Raw genomic sequence first — 19,108 nt, forward strand, 5'->3', positions numbered from 1 at the left:
TATATATAGAAAAAATTAGCCGGGCATGGTGGCGCATGCCTGTAGTACCAGCTACTCAGGAGGCTGAGGCAGTAGGATCGCTTAAGCCCAGGAGTTTGAGGTTGCTGTGAGCTAGGCCGACGCCATGGCACTCACTCTAGCCTGGGCAACAAAGTGAGACTCTGTCTCAAAAAAAAAAAAAAAAAAAGAAACAAAGGCATGATATCTATTAATAGGAGATCACAAATATAATTATAAATTTGTACAAGGAAATATTAATACATTAAAAATATTGATGTATTTATTGATGTATATTAATACATCAATATACATACAATATGTATATTAATACATCAATATACAATTGATGTATATTAATATTAATACATTAAAAATATTGATGTATACTATTTATTGGTATGGAAAAAGATCTAAAATAGAAAAAGGCAAGCTAAAACACCCTACATGTATAGTGAGACTTCATTTTTGCAAAAACATGTATAGGGGGACATACAGGTATGTCTGAGTGCACATGTGCATTTATAGGTAAAAGTTTAGACAGGCATATAAAAATACTAACACTGGTTATCTTTGGATGGTAAGATTAAGGGCAATTTAAATTTTCTTCCTTATACATTTATAAAATTTTTTATAATTAGGTCAACCAAAATTAACTATCTGAAAATGTTGTTGTGCTTTCATAAACAAATAAACAAACAAACAAAAAACCCCAAAACTAACACCGACATATTTCATCAACTCAATGAAGACTAAAGCTCAGGTTAAGAACCAGGAGTTCCGAAATGTCAACAGTATTAGATGTGGCCTTCTTTTTTCCTGAATTCATGCAAGTTATTTCCCCTTAATCAATAATAATAAAAAAGAAAAAATATATGTAAGTTGTTTCTTTAATTTCATTGCCTGCCAAGCTTGAGAAGGTCAGGACTGGCTTAGAGACAACACAAAGAGCAGCAAAAGCTATCATGTATGCCAGACATTTTCTTTGCATTGCTTCTTTAAAAACCTCTTACAATCCTGCTAGGTAGGTGTTAAATAAATGTTCTCACGCTCAAAAGCTGAGAGGAGACAGAACTTGCCAAAGCTCAAATAGTTGCTATATGGGGGATCTTCATTTGAACAGAGGTCTCTCTGACTTCAGAGCCTTCAGGAAAAGATAGAAAAAGGCACTTTAGGCTTTATAACCTTGCAAGTCTCTCAATGCCTCTGATCTTTTACATGGTTATCCTACCACCTTTATCTAATTTGCAAGAAATATAATAGGAGAACACACTTGGAGCTTTTAGAGAGCTGGAGTAAATATCCAGAGAAGCAAGATTTAAACTGGGTACTGCTCTCTGGAACTTGCCCTTTATTTCTATGCAACTGAAAAGGCTCAAGATCAAAATGTTTGGGTGAGTGGTCATGGGGAGAGGAACAGAATACACCCATGTATATGTGTGAAGGACCACAACAGATTGGGATAAGGATGACATCTGCCCAGTGAAGAAGGAAGCTGGACCAGGATGAGGAGGAATGGACAACACCTGGGAGGAAAGGAAGCAAGGCAGGAAGGACAAAGTTAAAGGAGGACTGAGAGAACGGGCAGTAGAAAAGAAAGAACTAGGAGAAAAGGCAGTTGTGAGTTATTCTGCAGTATTTTTTCCTCCCACCTTTTTTCTCTCTGTACTTTTTTCCTTGATGATCTCAGTCACTATTAGGCCTTCACTCCTTTCTAGCTGAAAGATTGCCAAATCTCCCAACTTTTCTCCAGAGTTTAACTCCTCCGAGCCAGCCACATCCCCCTGTATTTCCTATCAGCATTTAAGTCCAATAGCTCCGACCTGAATTTGGCATCTCCTCTACCCTGAGCCTGCTCCTATTGTTATACTCACCCTTACTTATCAAACATCCATCTGAACCTGCTCTTTTTCCCCCATTCCTTCAATCATTCTTTCATCCAACAAATATTTATTTTAAATCTATTATGTCCTACACACTCCACCACAGCACTAGGTATATCCAGTCACTTCATGAAGTCAGGGCATTTCTATCTTGAAAATCTCTTGTCTGTCCACCTCATTAGCTGCCCAACTCAACTAGAGATATACTGAGAATCCCTCAAGCAAGAAACCCTCTTGCTTGAACATATAATACTGTATGTGGCACACCATTCATTCTACAGTGATCATCCAGCACTTGGCACTGCACCTGAGACACCGAAGCGACAGTAAACTTGCTGAAAAGGAAATTGGTGCAGCAGAAGCTAGGAGACTTGTCTTGAAGGAGTATTTGCATGTGAAGCATGCTGTTTTCCTTAAACCGTATCAACTATCCACATACCATCAGCTTGATAATTCTTTCATTTCTGGGGTGTGGCTCTGGCAGGCTGGGGAGACTGTTGGAGGTCTTGTGATGGAAAGCTGTCCACCTCCCACCTCTTGAGTAGGTTACTCAATAATCACTTGTCGCATATATCACTTTACGACACGGACCACCGATGTTGTGTCCTCCATTGTATCCCTGGCCCCTAGAACATCCGATCCATAGTAGGAGTTCAATAAATATCTGTGGAGGCTTCTCGAAAGGCAGGGACCATAGAAGTTTTATCCCCCCTCCCTCAGGAAAGACAAAGATGAAGAGGCCTGAGGGTAAAGAAACAGTGCGAGATGTTTCCCTCCCTATTCTCTCAAGGCTTGCTACATGGGAAATGTTCGCCGAGCAAGATAGATCGTCCTCCCGCACAACTCCAAAATCGCGCCCCTCGGCAGCCAGGCCTTGGAGAGCAGCCACCACATGGCCCAGGCCCGCGCTTCCCTCGCTCCCAGGCTGGGCTCCTGTTACCTCCCTGCACACATCCGTGCGCCACAGGCCAAACGATTACGCGCTCCCGCGTTCCAGCCTCGAGGTCCAGGGTGGGGCTGCCGCCCGGCCCCCCAGGACACCCACCCCCCGCCAAAGCTCTGGGGACGCCCGCGGCCCTGGCCTGAGACCGCCACCGCCGGGGGCTCCGGCAGGCCCCGCACCAGGCGCCCCGGACCTCGTCCATGTGCTCGTCCGTCCACCGGCCGCTCTCCAGCCGCAGCCCGCTCGGGCTTGAGGGATTAAGCCAGGGAGGCCTGGCCGGGCCCTGCCGCGCTCCTCCGGGCCCGAGAGGCCGGGAAGGCGCAAGGCGGGAAGACGCTGCAGCTGTGAGGCGCCAAGCGGCGACCGGCGGCGGCGGGCCCTGCCGAGGGTCGCGAAGACGCACGACCAGAGCTGAGGCGACGCTCCGGCCGCGGCGGGGCTCGGCGAGCGGCGGCTCGCTCACTCACCACAGTCCGGCGGGGCAGCGCGCCGGGGGTCCGGGACAGGGCCCGGCGGAGCCTCCGCGCCCGGCCCGAGCGGGTCCCCCCGGAGCTCTCGGAGCCGCTGTCGTCCGAGATCACGATAAAGTCCTCCATGGCTGCGGGCCCCGGCCGAGGCAGCGCGCGAGCGGCCGGCAAGCCAGGCGGCGACGGCGGCGGCGACTTCGGTTCCTGTTGCCGAAGCGGCGGCGGCGGCGGCGGTAACCCGGGCCATCACCCCGCCTGCCCCGCCCCTTCCCGCCCCGCGCCCCGCCCCCGCCCGCCCCCTCCGGCCCCGCCCCGCCCCGCCCCGCCCCGCCCCGCCCGCCGGCGTCAGGCAGCCGGGCCCGGGCCGCTCGCCGTGCCTGGCGGCGTCCCTTAGCCCTTCCCTGCCCGAGGGGAAGAGAAAGGAGTCAAAGCGGACTCGGGCCGGAGTTGCGGGCGTGCCAGACGCCGAGACGCTGAGGCTTCCCCACCTGCTTCCAACTGACGAAAGTGTGAAGTGAGGTGTGGCCAACCCTGCCTGGCCCAGGTGTGAACTGGCCTCTCTGACTGACTGACTGACTGACTGACGGGGAAAGGGGTCCCTCAAGGGTGGCCGACCTGGCTCCTGAGTGACTAGGTAGTGGGGTCCCCACCTGACACACTTGCTGACAAGGTAGAGGGGCCCCCGGCTCACTGAGGGTGGGTGGCCCGGCTTCTGGCTGAGGTAGGGGACAGAGACCCCACTTCTCTGTGCACATGTGCAAGTGGAATTATTGGGTCAAAGGCCATGCTTTTGTTATTGTTTTGATAAATGATGTCAAACGACCCTTCTAAATTGTACCAGTTTGCACCAACAATGTATGTCTCTCAGGAATTTAAATTGTAAGATTTAGAGAGTTGTTCAGTTGGTAGCAGGATTAGAAGCTGAGAAAGTGCACAAAGAGCAGCCATGAGGAAGCAGAGGCCACCACGAGTAAGAGGTTATAAAGATGTAAAAAGATATCCCCAACAGAGGAAGTGGTAGGAAGCTGGCTGGTTGGTTGGTTGGTTGTAAGGCAGGAACATTAAAATCAAAATAACTGTTAGTACAATAAATGTGGGGTATTGACAAAATTCTGCTGCTCGGGCTCCAACAAATTTGCAAAATATGTTAAGAGATGCAAAGAAAAATGTGTTTAGCAGAAGGGAGATTTGTTCCTCTAGGAATGGTTATCAGGTGCTCTCTAACACTGCCTAATGCAGTGGTTCTGAAATTCCAGTGAGCATCAGAATCACCCAGGAGGCCTGCTAAAACACAGATTGCTGGGCTGCACACCAGAGTTTCTGATTGAGAAGCTGAATTTGGGGACTTGGACCCTCCAAATTTGCATTTCCAACAAGTTCCCAGGTGATGTTGATGCTGCTAGTCTGGGGACCACACCCTGAGAACCACTGGTCTGATGGACAGGAAGTTCATGGCCCACAGATTTGAGATGTTCTGGTCCCCAGTGCATGGAATCATCCTTGGGAAAGAATTCGTTGTCTCCACCTAATGCCATTAAACATTTACTTTATTTAACTCCCTGCTTTTTGGAACACTGTTTTCTCTAGGCTTCTGTGACTCTGTACTTCTCTTACCACTTTTTTTTAGTCTCCTTTGCTGATGATTCCTATTCGTCTACTCCTTAAATCTTGATGCCCCTCAGAGTTCTGACGTGGGCCACCTTCACACACTGTACCTTCTCTCTGTACAATCTCAACTATTCCCGTGGCTTCAATGATTGTTTATATGCCAGTGACCCCCTCAAGTCTATCTCCAGCCCAGCCCTGTCCTTAAAGCTCTGGTTTATATATCCAAATGCAAATGTTTATTGAAGCTCTTAGGCATCTCAAGTTGAATATGTCTAAAACTGAGCTCACACCTACTGCCCCCTGCAACCCGGCATATAATCTTTCCCTCAAAAAAGCCTGCTTTCCTTCTGTGTCTCCTGTCTTATGAGTGATGATACCACCAGCCAGCAATTGCTCAAGCGAGAAACCTCAGTATTGTGCTTGATTTCTGCCTTTCCTTCATCAATTCCTATCTATTTTACCTACTAAATATCTCTTGTATCCTTTCACTTTTTTTGGCCTCTACTGTTATGATTCTAGCCAAGCTAAGATCACCTCTGGCCCAGTCTACTGTAGTAGCTTCCTGTTTAGCCTTTCTGAATCTACTCTTACCTTTTTTCATTCCTTTTTCCGCATTCAGCCAAAGTGATCTTTAAGATCATCTCCTTCAGTGGCTTCCTAAAAACACATAGGAAGCCTCTTAGTCAGCTCTTAGCCTTAGTCAGCTTGAGGTGCCATAACAAAATACCATAGACTTGCTGCCTTAAACAAGAGAAATTTCTTTCTCACAGTTCTGGAGGCTAGGAAGTCTAAGAGCAAGATGCTGGCCAGTTCGGTTCTGGTGAGGGCTGCTTTCTCCTTGGGTTGCAGATGGCCAACTTGTCACTATGTTCTCACATGGCATTTCCTCAGTGCTTGCACACATGGAGAGATTCTCTCCCTCTTCCTCTTCTTACAAGGCCACTAATCCCATCATTAGAGCCATACCCTCATGACCTAATCTAGCTCTAATTACCTTCCAAAGGCCCCATCTCTAAATAGCATCACATTCAGGGTTAGAACTTCAATGTATGAATTTGGGGGGAATACAAACATTCAGTCCCATAACACTATAAACTTCTAAATATAAAGATAAATATGAATTTATATGCATTTTTCTAGATCACATAAATAAAAATATATATAGTAAATACATTATATATAAATTTAAAGGTAAATCTAGGCTCTGAATGATCTGGACTTTTTCTATTTCTCCTATTTCTGAGTTTCAGCTTAGACAAATCACTTTCTTATTCCTCTCACCCATCCTCTAGCCACACCATATTTCTTTCCATTTTTAAAAATAAACCAGACTCTATACTTCCTTACACCATTTCACATTGAACTCTCTCACTATCGCTGATCCCCCTCTTCCAACCATTCAGCAAATTTGTAAAAGTCTTTTTAAAATGGACAACTTCACTCATATACAAAAGTAGAGAGAATAATCAGAGCAGCAGTTGCTTTAGAGGGATGGAAGTGAAAATTTATTGGGAAGGAGCATGAAGAAACTTTCTGGAGTGATGGAAATGTCTGATTCCTTGTTAGAGTTTGAGTTACATGGGTGTATACATTTATCAATACCCATCAAATGGTACACATAAAGTTTGTGCATGTTATTTAAGTTTTATCTTAAAAAAAGAAATGAAAAATTTTTAGTTTATGATATATATGTGTTAAGGGGTGAAGTGTACTAATGTCTTAGAGTTACTTTGAAATGCATCAAAAATAAGATGGATGGATGGGTAGATGAATAGATATGGATAAAACAAATACTGTTTAGCCAAATGTTAACAATTGTGAAATCTAGGTGGTAGTTATGTGAGTGTTCACTTTTATGTATATTTATATGAAAGCATTCATAATATGTTGAGAAAAATGTGAAATTTAAAAAGTTGTGTATCTTTTACCACAATTTTAAAAAGTTTTTAAAAAAAAGGAGAGAAGAGTGTCATGGACCCCACGTGCCCATCACCCAGCTTCAACAATTATCAATCTCGTTTTACTTATATCTCCACCCACTCTTACTCCCACCTTCCTGAGTTATTTTAAAGGAAATCCCAGACATCACATCATTTATTCTGCAAACATTGTGTTTTTAAAAGATAAGGAGTCTTCATTCAACAAATTATTATTAAACAGCTATGTTGTGCTCAAGGGATACAATAGTGAACAGGATAGATTCAGTCCTTGGTCTCAGTGCTTACAGTTAAAGGGGAAGACAAACAATAAACTAGTAAATAATTATAAATAAGTATATAATCAGTATGATAAGTTTCAACTTATAAAACATAAATATGAAATAGTTTTATTTTTTTCCCCACTATCCACTACCACTGTCTCTAGAAATCCTCTTGCTCTCTGGATAGCAGATTCCCTTAAGCACCTCCTGCTCTGGTCCCATAACTTTGTAATCAATTGTAGTAATTAATATAGTCTCATTCCAAGTATACTCAGGCCTATCCAGTTTGAATCTTTAATCTCAGATTTAATTCATAGCTGTTCCTGTTCTCCTGGTGCAAATGGACTTGTGGCCACAACAGCTCTTAGTGGAAGGGGGTGGTGATGTCACTCCCTTCTCTCCCCTTGGCTCTTTCTCCTCTCAAGTGAGGATGAGGAGGAGGGAGAAAGAATATTCTCTGCAAGACTGTCCATGAAGAATTGGCTGTTCTCTCCTCCTCTGGCTGTTGCTACATCAGTAGCAGTTCTCCCAACATGTCAGATGTCCAGATGCCAGCTCTCTTACTTGGACTGTACACATCGAACTCTTTGTGGGCCTCCCCTGAGCACTCCCTAATGTAGGAGACCTCAGACTCAACTTCTTTCTCTGGGACACCCCCACCATTCCCTGTCAGGGACAATCTATTAATAACATATGTCCTTTTGTTGTTGGGGGATCCTTGTCTGGAGGTGCTTCTTGGGGAGTGCCGGCAAGAGCCTTAAACCTCAGCCACCTTTTGTGCTGTCCAGTTGACTTACATGTGGAGAACTTACATACGTAATTCAAGGAGGAAGGGGATGTAGGCAGCTCCCTTCCTGGTGCTCTGCTCTTAGCACTGACCATCTTTCTCCTCCCTTCCTTCACTCCCAAGGGCATCAGAAAAGCTCCTCCAGGTCAATGGTTCAGTGAATTCAGGCAAGTTCTCAGCTTGGGGAGGGAGAGAGAAGCTTATTGAACCTTAAAACTTCTGGGAAGAGAATGTAGGAATAAGCTGAATGGCCCCCATCTCCTTCAACTGCGAGCAGGTAATGGATGGTTGCCATCTACACTAAATAGTGGAAAAATTTCAAATACATATTTTTGTTTCAGAATTTATAATAAAGTGATTAATATTAATAATTGACCTTCAAGCATAAAAATAGTGATATGACTTTTGGAGTACAATAGTGTTCTGATTATATATATCTTTCTCAGCAGCCATTGTGTCTGAAACTCAGGAAACATAGGGTTCCTGGCGGTGTAATATGAGAACACCTGAAAATTACCTTGCCCTTGCTTGGCAACCCAGGTGGGATAAATACTGGCCCTGGAGTTGCTTTCCTTAAATCTGTAAGTAATGTCACTTATGTTTTCTTGGCCATCCTGGATTTATCCCAAAATATTCTGTTTACCTAAGACTTCCAAAATGATTGTGTCTTTTTGAGAAGTGTGTGTGTATGTATTTGTTAAGGTGACACTTCTTCATAGACTTGCTCCTCCCAAATCATACATTGATCCCATGTAAATTGAGAGGCTAATGTAGTCTTTTATGCATTGAATGAATACTGTTTTTACTGAGCAACTGCTAGGTGCCAGGCACCATGTTAGGGGTCAGGGATAAAGCAGTGAGTAGAACAGCCATCACCTCTGCCCTCACATAGCTCAGCAGTTAAGGAGGTATCCCTAGTTTGTGAATAAAGAAAAAAAAATCCTATTTTCTTACTTTCTTTTCATGATTTTTTTTTTTTTTTGAGACAGGGTCTTACACTGTTGCATGGACTAGAGTGCAGTTGTGTGATCATAGCTCACTGCAGCCTCAAATTCCTGGGCTTGGCCAGGCACGGTGGCTCACGCCTGTAATCCTAGCACTCTGGGAGGCCAAGGCGGGTGGATCGCTCAAGGTCAGGAGTTCGAGACCAGCCTGAGCAAGAGCGAGACCCTGTCTCTACTAAAAATAGAAAGAAATTATCTGAACAACTAAAAATATATAGAAAAAATTAGCCAGGCATGGTGGCACATGCCTGTAGTCCCACCTACTTGGGAGGCTGAGGCAGTAGGATTGCTTGAGCCCAAGAGTTTGAAGTTGCTGTGAGCTAGGCTGACGCCATGGCACTGACTCTAGCCTGGGCAACAAAGCGAGACTCTGTCTCAAAAAAAAAAAAAAAAAAAAAAAATCCTGAGCTCAAACAATCCTGCCTCAGCCTCCTCAGTAGCTGGGACTACAGATATACACCACCAACGCCGGCTGATTTTTCTGTTTTTTTATAGAGACAGGATCTCTCTTTTTTTGCTCAGGCTGACTTCAAGCAATCCTCCTGCCTTGGGCTCCCAAAGTGCTAGGATTACAGGCATGGACCACCATGCCTAGCTAATAATGAATTTTTAATTAAAAATTATACATGGATTCCCTGATCATCACCTAAATGTACATCGGGGAAGGATACCAATTGGATATCAGACTGGGATGGGGGGGTGGGGGGAGGGGATGGGTGTATGCCTACATGATGAGTGCGTTGCGCACCCTCTGGGGAATGGTCATGCTTGAAGGTGCAGACCCGGGGAGGTGGGGGGGGAGGGGATGGAGGTATGAATACATGATGAGTGCCAGGCGCACTGTCTGGAGAATGAGAACAGACGTGCTTGGGACTCTGACTCGGGGGGATGGGCAGGACAAGGACAATGTATATGACCTGAACTTATGTACCCCCATGATGAGCTGAAATAAAAAAAAAAAAAAATTATACATGGAAAAGTAAGTGTGAAAATGCAAATCAAAATTACAATAAAATACCACTTCTCACTCATTAGTATGGTTATTTCTTAAAAAACAGAAAATATGGCCAGGAATGGTGGCTCACACCTATAATCTCAGCACTTTGGGAGGCAAAGGCGGGAGGACTGCTTGAGCCCAAGAGTTCAAGACCAGCCTGGCCAAAAGTGAGACCCCCATCTCTACAAAAATTTAAAAAATTAACTGGGCATGGTGGTGCATACCTGTAGTCTCAGCTACTTGGGAGGCTGAGGCAGGAGGATCACTTGAGCCTAGGAGTTGGAGACTGCAGTGAGCTATGACGATGCCACTGCACTTTACCCTAGGCAACAAAGGAGACCTTGTCTCAAAAAACCAACCAAACAAACAAAAAACAGAAAGTAAGTTTTGGCAAGGATATGGAGAAATTGGAACTCTTGTGCATTGCTGGTAAGAATGTAAAATAGTGCAGCAGCTATGGAAAACAGTTTTGCCATTCCTCAGAAGGTTAACCATAGAATTATTATATGATACAGCAATTCTACTAGGCATTTGCCTGGAAGAATTGCAAGCAGGGACTCAAACAGGTGCTTGTCCAGCAATCTTCATAGCAGCGTTATATATAATAGCCAAAGGTAGAAATAACTTGTGTCCATCAGCAGATGAATGGATTAAAAAAATGTGGTATGTACATACAATATAATATTATTCGGCCATACAAAGGAATGAAATTCTGATACCTGCCACAATGTGGATGAACCTTGAGGACATTATGCTAAGTGAAGTAAGCCAGACACAAAAGGACAAATTGTGTGATTCTATTTATATGAGCTACCTAGAATAGGCAAATCCATAGAGACAGAAAATTAGAGGTTATCAGGGCTTAGGGAAGGAGAGCATGGGGATTTATTGTTTAATGGGTACAGAGTTTCTGTTTGGGACAATAAAAAGTTCTGGAAATAGTGGTGATGGTTGCACAACATTGCGAATAAGCTAATACCACTGAAGTGTACATTTAAAATGGCTTTGATAAATTTTATGTTATGTATATTTTATTATAATAAAAGTATATGAATAGTTTGCTTTTATCAAAATTAAAAAGGTTATAGACAAGGCTAAAGGCCTCTTTGACCACTTCCCCATCCTAATTCCCAATTCCCCCTCTTCAGTGCTTCTGTGTTTATTCCTCTAAAACTTTTTACTCTGTATTTACCTGAATTCATGGATACTTCTTAAAATGACATACATTTTAGCTTTATCCAAGAGCATATTTGCTTTAGTATGGAGATTTGAAACCATCATTTGTAGTAAAAATGTTCTAAGCAAAAAGCTTCCTGCCTTATTAATGGAGGTATTTTTTTTTTGGTTGATATACATCTTTATTTTTCTATTTTTCATGACATGGCAGGGTCAGTGCCTGCAGACTGACTTTTGTTTATGCTAAAGCTGGCCAGCTCCGGTTTCTCCCCTGCCCTAGGGAACACTGTGTCCCTCCAGGTATAATCTCTCAGTTTCAGGGCATTCCTGGCTTTTCTGCTGGATTGCTTTAGCAGGCAGCCTCTTAGTATAAATAACATTATTTAAATCATTTTCTTATCCTTTTCCCTGCTTCCATCCCAGCTTCTAATTTGGTGAGCTATCAGGTAGATGTCAAAGTCTTTGCAACAATTTTGTTTTATCCCCTATGTGCAGAGATGATACATCCTCATTTGAGAAAACTAAAGCAATTCAGAATGATTACAAAGCAGAATGTGTAACCCTATCAAACTTCAATAACATCTTTCTAGACATCTCTGAATAACCATTCAGAGATGGTTACTCACGTGCAAAAACACAATTTTACACAAATGGGATCATACTGTGCATCACAATTGGCTTTATTGATATGTTCTTACAGTTTTCTGTGTCAGTGAATATGCATCTATATTATCAATTTTATTGGTTCATAATATTTTTAAAATAGTATGACATTTTATTTTATTATTATATATAAAAGCATAAAGAAACAAACAAAAAATTGTACCACATTCTCCCATCCCTGATATCACTAATTGAACGGTTTGTAAAATTAAAAGAAACACATTTGTGAGATTAGAACATTCTCGCTAAAAAAAGTTACAAAATGAAAAGTAAAAGTTGAAAGCTACGCTCTCTTTTCTAGTTCTTCTTCCCAAGGCTAAATACCTTTATAAGTTTCTTGTGAATCCTTCAAAACCTACAAAATTACTACACATACTTATTTCTTTTCTGTCTCTGTTTTTAACACAAAAAGATTATACTATATGTAATTATTTACTTTGCTTTTTTCATTTAATATATCTTGGAGATTGTTCCCTAACTGTAGTATATATATCTTTCTCTTTTTAACAGCTTGCATAAAAAAGTCATTCTTTAGAATGTGCCACAATTTATTTAAATGCTTCTCTGTAATAGATATTTGGTTTTTTCTAGGGTTTTGTTTATTTGTTGTGTAGTTTTTACTATTACCAATTATGTTACAAGAATACCTTTGTAACAAGTCTTGCCAGCATATCCACAGGGAAATTCTTAAGCACAGGCAACTGGGTTAAAGGATATATGTGTTTTATACGTTGGTAGAAATACCAAATTGTCATCCAGAAAGGGTATACTAAATAACATTTGAACAAAAGTGTTTGAGAGTGCTTGTTTCCCAAAATTCCCCAAGCACTGGTTATCAAACCTTTTAGTTGTTGCCAATTAAATAATTTAAGGTTGGTATCTTGTCCTGATTTGCATTTACTTCATTATGAGTGACTTGAGATACTTTTGAAATGTTCATTGGCCATTGTTTTTCCTTTAAACTGTCTATTCATGTACATTGACTTTCCCCCCTCCTATGCTGTTCATCTTTTTCTTTTCTTTTTTTTTTTTTTTTTTTGAGACAGAGTCTCACTGTGTTGCCCGGCCTAGAGTGAGTGCCATGGCGTCAGCCTAGCTCACAGCAACCTCAAACTCCTGGGCTTAAGCGATCCTCCTGCCTCAGCCTCCCCAGTAGCCAGGACTTACAGGCATGCGCCACCATGCCCGGCTAATTTTTTCTATATATGTATATTTTAGTTGTCCAGATAATTTCTTTCTATTTTTAGTAGAGACGGGGTCTCACTCTTGCTGAGGCTGGTCTTGAACTCCTGACCTCGAGCAATCCACCCGCTGCGGCCTCCCAGAGTGCTAGATTGCAGGCGTGAGCCACCATGCCTGGCCTGTTCATATTTTTCAACAGCTATCAGTGGGATTTATGTGAATAGCTAACACTTATTAAGTAAAGTATTACATTGCTTGTTTAATTTATTCAACTAAGCACAAAATAATATACACTTATGATGTTTTCAATATTATCCTGCAGCTTTAAGCATTCTCACACATCCATCTTTGTCCTCTGGACCAAATACCTCTTTTTTTTTTGAGGTCTCGCTCTGTTGCCTAGGGCTAGAGTACCATGGCGTCAGCCTAGCTGACAGCAACTTCAAACTCCTGGGCTTAAGCAATCCTTCGCCTCAGCCTCCCAAGTAGCTAGGACTACAGGCATGTGCCACCATGCCCGGCTAACTTTTTTCCATATATTTTTTAGCTCTCCAGATAATTTCTTTCTATTTTTAGTAGAGACGGGGGTCTCGCTCTTACTCAGGCTGCTCTCGAACTCCTGACCTCAAGCGATCCTCCCGCCTTGGCCTCCCAAGTGCTAGGATTACAGGCATGAGCCACCGTGCCCAGCCCGAAATACCTCTTTAAAGTTAGATTTCTAGAAGTGGCGTTGCTGATTTAAAGTTGAATTCTTTGTCCAAATGTTCAAAATAGCATTTTATGTTGGGGAAATGGCCCAAAAGGGGAAGTAGGTGAGAAAAAGAAAGAAGAACTAAAAGGTTACTCCTAATTGCAAGGCTAATTGCCTCTAAATTAGAATTCAACTAGCAGGCTAATTGATGATGTTATCATCCTAGCTGCTTTCATCAATAAGCTTCTTAAAATCCTAAATCTCCTCTCTATTTGAGTGCCCAGACCTCCTGGGAATCTTCAAATCCTACGGTAAAAAAAAAAAATTAATTAATTGTATAATTTTCAAGTGAATAATAGCATTGAAAATAATTATAAGCACATTCTGAATCATTTTATGGCCATGCAATTTCAACATTGGCTTTATATATATGTTTACAATTGTCTGAGTTGGTACACAACATTTGAAGGAACACTGGCACTATGGTAGTTCATGAATTTTAATTAAATGGGGGGAAGTAGGGGGAGAATTAAGTCAGCTTCTTTTTGGGAAGGTGGACTTTTGGGGCTGGTGGACTCCTGGGCAAGCAGAGTTCCAAAGAGCCTGTGCACAAAGCAATCCATTAAATTAGAATAATGTAGGAAATGATTTAGGGGAGGATGAATTGCACAAATCCTGTCTTTATACCTAACAACTTGTTCATTGGCAGTAAGTGTAGTGGAAAATACAGAGTGAAGTAGTTTTATATTTCTGACTTGAGTAATAATTGGATTAGGACACCAATTTAGGCCAAATTGCATTAAAGACCACAGTGCCAACCTTAGTTTTACAGTAGTTATCAGGTGACACTGCATTAAACTAGGCATTGCAGGATGGCTTAGGGGTGGTTTTGACCAAGTGTGATGTCTGCCTTGAGTTAGCAAAGAACTGAGGTTATTAACACCAATTTTATACGATATAATTATCTGAATATTTTCTGCATTTGTATTATTGACAGACAAAATCAAAGAGATAAAATTGGTATGCTCTCATTTATTGTTCTAATGGGCATTTGTTTGATTAATAATGATATATAAAATGTTAATCTATTTTTCTCTTTGCCAATGTTACTTTTCTTGTGAAGACATCCAAGTCAAAAATATACTACTCAAATTAAGTTGTCCTTTGTCCTAAATACCATTATACACATATTCAAATATATTCTACATATTTGTAACAATATTGTGGCTAGAACTTTGGTTTATACATTTCACTTAATGTATACTGTAAATGTTTTCTGATTTTGCTAATCTGTTTTTATTGTTGTGTCCTTTTGTGCTTTTGACTTAATACATTCTCCCTTGACTACCACCATGTAAACAACATTGTTTAATGTTGTTTGTGCAGGTATGGAATCCTGTACATCTTTCTCCATGATCATGTAAACATCTCCAAAGATACAGACATATGTGCACATACATATAAATATATATAAAAGATTGTGAATTTGTCATTTGCTTTTACTAAGGTGAGATCATAAACTGTATATATTTCTTAGCTGTATTATTTTTTGCTTAATTTATCAGGGTAGCCACCAGATCAATAGCTACAGATTTTTAAATATAATTTTTTAATAACAATTTTAAGTGACATGGTTATCCCATCTACAGTGGTACAAATCTGTTCACCCTTTCCCCCCATTGATGGACATTCAAGTTGTTTTCAAGTTTTTGTTATTACAAACAATGCCGCAATAAATATTCTCATAGATTCATCCTTAGATTGTTAGAACTAAAATCACTAGATCAAAGAATGTGTATATTTTTGTTTTTAGTGTATAAGGGCATATTACTTGCTTTAAAAGGTTGTAGGAAATATCATCCAATATCAATGAGTAGACCTTATTTGAATCTTTTTTTTTGGTATTTCAGATTATTAAGGTGATACAAATGTTTTGGTTACATGAATTGCTTTTGTACAGATTGAGTCAAAGTTGTAAGTGTGTCTATCACCCAGATTGTGTGCATTGTACCCGTTAGGCATGAATTCACCCATCCTCTCCTCCCTGCTGCCACCTGCTTGATTTCTGTTTAATTTAACTGTCATATGTGCACAGGAATGTTGATCTATTTGTTCCAATTTAGTGGAACCACCAAGTTCACATGGTTTTTGTTTTTCAATTCTTGTAATACTTCACTTAAATGATGGTCTTCAGTTCCATCCAGATTGTTACAAAAGGCATTAGCTCATCATTGTTTTTGTGGCTGAGTAATACTTCATGGTGTATGTATATATACTACATATTATTAATCCATTCATGTATCGATGGGTACTTGGGTTATTTCCACATCTTTGTGATTGTAAATTGTGCTGCTATAAACATTTGAGCACAAATGTCTTTTTGATAAAATATGTTTTTTTCCTTTGGATAGATACCCAGTAGTGGGATTGCTGGATAAAATGGTAGGTCTACTTTCAGTTCTTTGAGGTATCTCCATACTACTTTCCATAGAGGTTGTACTAGTTTGCAGTCCCACCAACAGCATATAAGTGTTCCTTTCTCTCCGCATCCACACCAGATTCTGTTGTTTTGGGACTTTTTGATAAAAGCCATTCTCACTGGAGTTAGATGATATCTCATTTTGTGGTTTTGATTTGTATTTCCCTGATGATTAAAGACATTGAACATATTTTCATATGCTTATTGGCCATTAGTCTATCTTCTTCTGTTTATGTCTTTTGTCTACTTTTTAATGGAGTTGTTTGATGTTTTATTGCTGATTTGCTTGAGTTCTTTGTAGAGTCTGGTTATTAACCCTTTATTGGTTGTACAGCATGCAAATATTTCCTCCCATTCTGTAGGCTGTCTGTTTGCTCTATTGATTATCTCCTTGGTTGTGCAGAAGCTTTTTAATTTAATCAGGCACCACTTATTTATTTTTGTTATTGCTGTAATTGCCTTTGGGGTCTTCTTCATAAATTCTTTCCCTAGGCCAATATCTAGAAGAGTTTTTCCAACCTCTTCTAGAATTCTTATAGTTTCATGCCTTAGGTTTAAATCTGTTACCCATTGTGAATTAACTTTTGTGAGTGGTGAAAGGTGTGGATCATGTTTCAGCCTTCTACATGTGGCTATCCAATTTTCCCAGCACCATTTATTGAATAGCGATTCTTTTCCCTGTTGTATATTTTTGTCTGCTTTGTCAAAGATCAGATGACACTATGAGGATTTTTTTTTTTACCTGGGTTCTCTGTTCTGATCCATTAGTCTAGGTCTCTGCTCTTATGCCAGTACCATGCTGTTTTGGTTACTATAGCCTTGTAGTATGGCTTGAAGTCCAGTAAAGTGATGCCTCCCAATTTGTTCTTTTTGCTTAAGGGTGGTTTGGCTATTCAGGATCTTTTCTGGTTACATATGAAACATAGAATTATTTTTTCTAGATCTGTAAAAATGACATTGGTACATTAATGGGAATTACATTGAATCTATAAATCACTTTGGGTAGTGCAGACATTTTAACAATGTTGATTCTGCCAATCCACGAGCATGGTATGTTCTTCCATTTGTTTGCATTCTCTGCAATCTCCCTCCTCAGTGTTTCATGGTTCTCCCTCGTCTTTCACCTCCTTGGTTAAATATATTCCTAGGTACTTTATTTTCTTTGTTGCTATTGTAAAAGATATTGAGTCTTTGATTTGATTCTCAGCTTGACTGTTGTTGATATATAGGAATACTACTGATCTGTGTACATTGATTTTGTAGCCTGAGACTTTGCTGAATTTATTTATCAAGTACAGGAATCTCCTGGCAGAGTCTTTGGGGTTTTCTAGGTATAAAATCATATCATCAGCAAAGAGCAATAGTTTGACCTCTTCTATCTTCATTTGGATACCCTTGATTTCCTTCTCTTGCCTGATTGCTCTGGCTAGGACTTCAGCACTATGTGAAACAGAAGTGGTGACAGTGGGCAACCTTGTCTGGTTCCAGTTCTAGGTGGGAATGCTTTCAATTTTTCCCCATTCAGTATGATGTTGGCTGTGGGTTTGTCAAACAAGGCTTTTATAATGTTGAGGTATGTTCCATGTATGCTATTTTCTTCAGAGTTCTTATCATAAAAGAGTGCTGAATTTTTTTAAATGCTTTTTCTGCATTTATTGAGATGATCATATGGTCTTTGTTTTTGCTTATATTTATGTGCTGAATCACATTTATAGATTTGCATATATTGAACCATCCTTGCATCTCTGGGATGAAGCCCACTTGCTCATGGTATATTATTTTTTTGATGTGCACCTGAATTCACTTTGCTAGAATTTTATTGGGAATTTTTGCATCCATATTCATAAGGGATATTACTCTATAGTTTTCTTTTTTGTTGTATCCTTTCCTGGCTTTAGTAGCAGGGTGATATTGGCTTCCTAGAATGAGTTAGGGAGGATTCCTTCCTTCTCTGTATTATGAAATAATTTCTACAGTATAGGTTCTGGTTCTTTATGGGTCCAGTAAAATCGGCTGTGAAATCATGTGGTCCAGGACTTTTTTTTTGTTGGGAGATTTTTTATTGCTGCTTCCGTTTTGTTACTTGATATTGGTCTGTTCAGGAGTTCTATTTCTTCCTTCAAACAAAGTATAAAAATAAGTATGACATTTATAAGACAATTGGAAATTTGAACACTGAGTAAATCTTTCACTAAATTAAGGAATTTATGTGTTTTAGATGTGATAATGGTAGAGATACATACTAAAATATTTATGGATAAAAAAATTTGCTTCTGGCTGGGCATGGTGGCTCACACCTGTAATCCTAGCACTCTGGGAGGCCAAGGCAGGAGGATTACTCAAGGTCAGGAGTTCAAGAGCAGCCTGAGCAAGAGCGAGACCTCGTCTCTACTAAAAAATAGAAAGAAATTAACCGGACAACTAAAAATATATAGAAAAAATTAGCCAGGCATGGTGGCGCATACCTGTAGTCCCAGCTACTCGGGTGCCTGAGGCAGGAAGATCACTTGAGCTCAAGAGTTTGAGGTTGCTGTGAGCTAGGCTGACGCCACAGCACTCTAGCCCTGGGCAATAGAGTTAGACTCTGTCTCAAAAAAAAATTTGCTTCTAATTTGCTTCAGAAAGGTACTGGTGGGAGAGAAGTGGATGGAAACATGGATGAAATAAGGGTGGGCATGAGATGATAGTTGTTGAAGCTGGCATAACGGGAGTTCAATGGTGTAACCATTGTCTTCTTTTATATATGTTCAAAATTCTCCATAATAGTAACAACTTTACAAAGCTGTAATATTTTACCCTATATCTTCAATGTATGAGGAAAACCATTTCCTTACATTTCCCTTAGCACTGGGTGTTACCACTTTTTTATTTTTGTCAGTCTGATGTGTGTCAAAAGGTATTTGTTACTATAATTCACATTTACCTTACTGCTAGTGAGGCTAATCATCTTGAGAAAGTATAAAGCTTCCTTTTTAGTAGCTAGCAGCCAGCCAGGTCATGGTGTTCTCAAATGAACAAAAAGGATACTTTC

The 19,108-nt window shown here is 40.7% G+C and overlaps 1 protein-coding gene across 2 annotated transcripts in view; it reads right to left on the reverse strand.

The window, feature by feature from the left end:
- SIMC1 (SUMO interacting motifs containing 1) overlaps positions 1-3,485 on the reverse strand; it is a 78,332-nt gene extending 74,847 nt beyond the window's left edge. For both annotated transcript variants that reach the window (XR_006729868.1, XM_045530661.1), the window contains exon 1: positions 3,291-3,485. Coding sequence is in view for 1 of the 2 variants with exons in the window: in XM_045530661.1 (XP_045386617.1) it covers positions 3,291-3,419 (129 nt within the window). In the remaining variant the exon portion in view is untranslated. The remainder of the gene's footprint in view (positions 1-3,290) is intronic.
- Positions 3,486-19,108: the final 15,623 nt, after the last annotated feature.

This window comes from Lemur catta, chromosome 18, assembly GCF_020740605.2.
Source record: "Lemur catta isolate mLemCat1 chromosome 18, mLemCat1.pri, whole genome shotgun sequence".
NCBI classification, from domain to species: Eukaryota; Metazoa; Chordata; class Mammalia; order Primates; family Lemuridae; genus Lemur; species Lemur catta.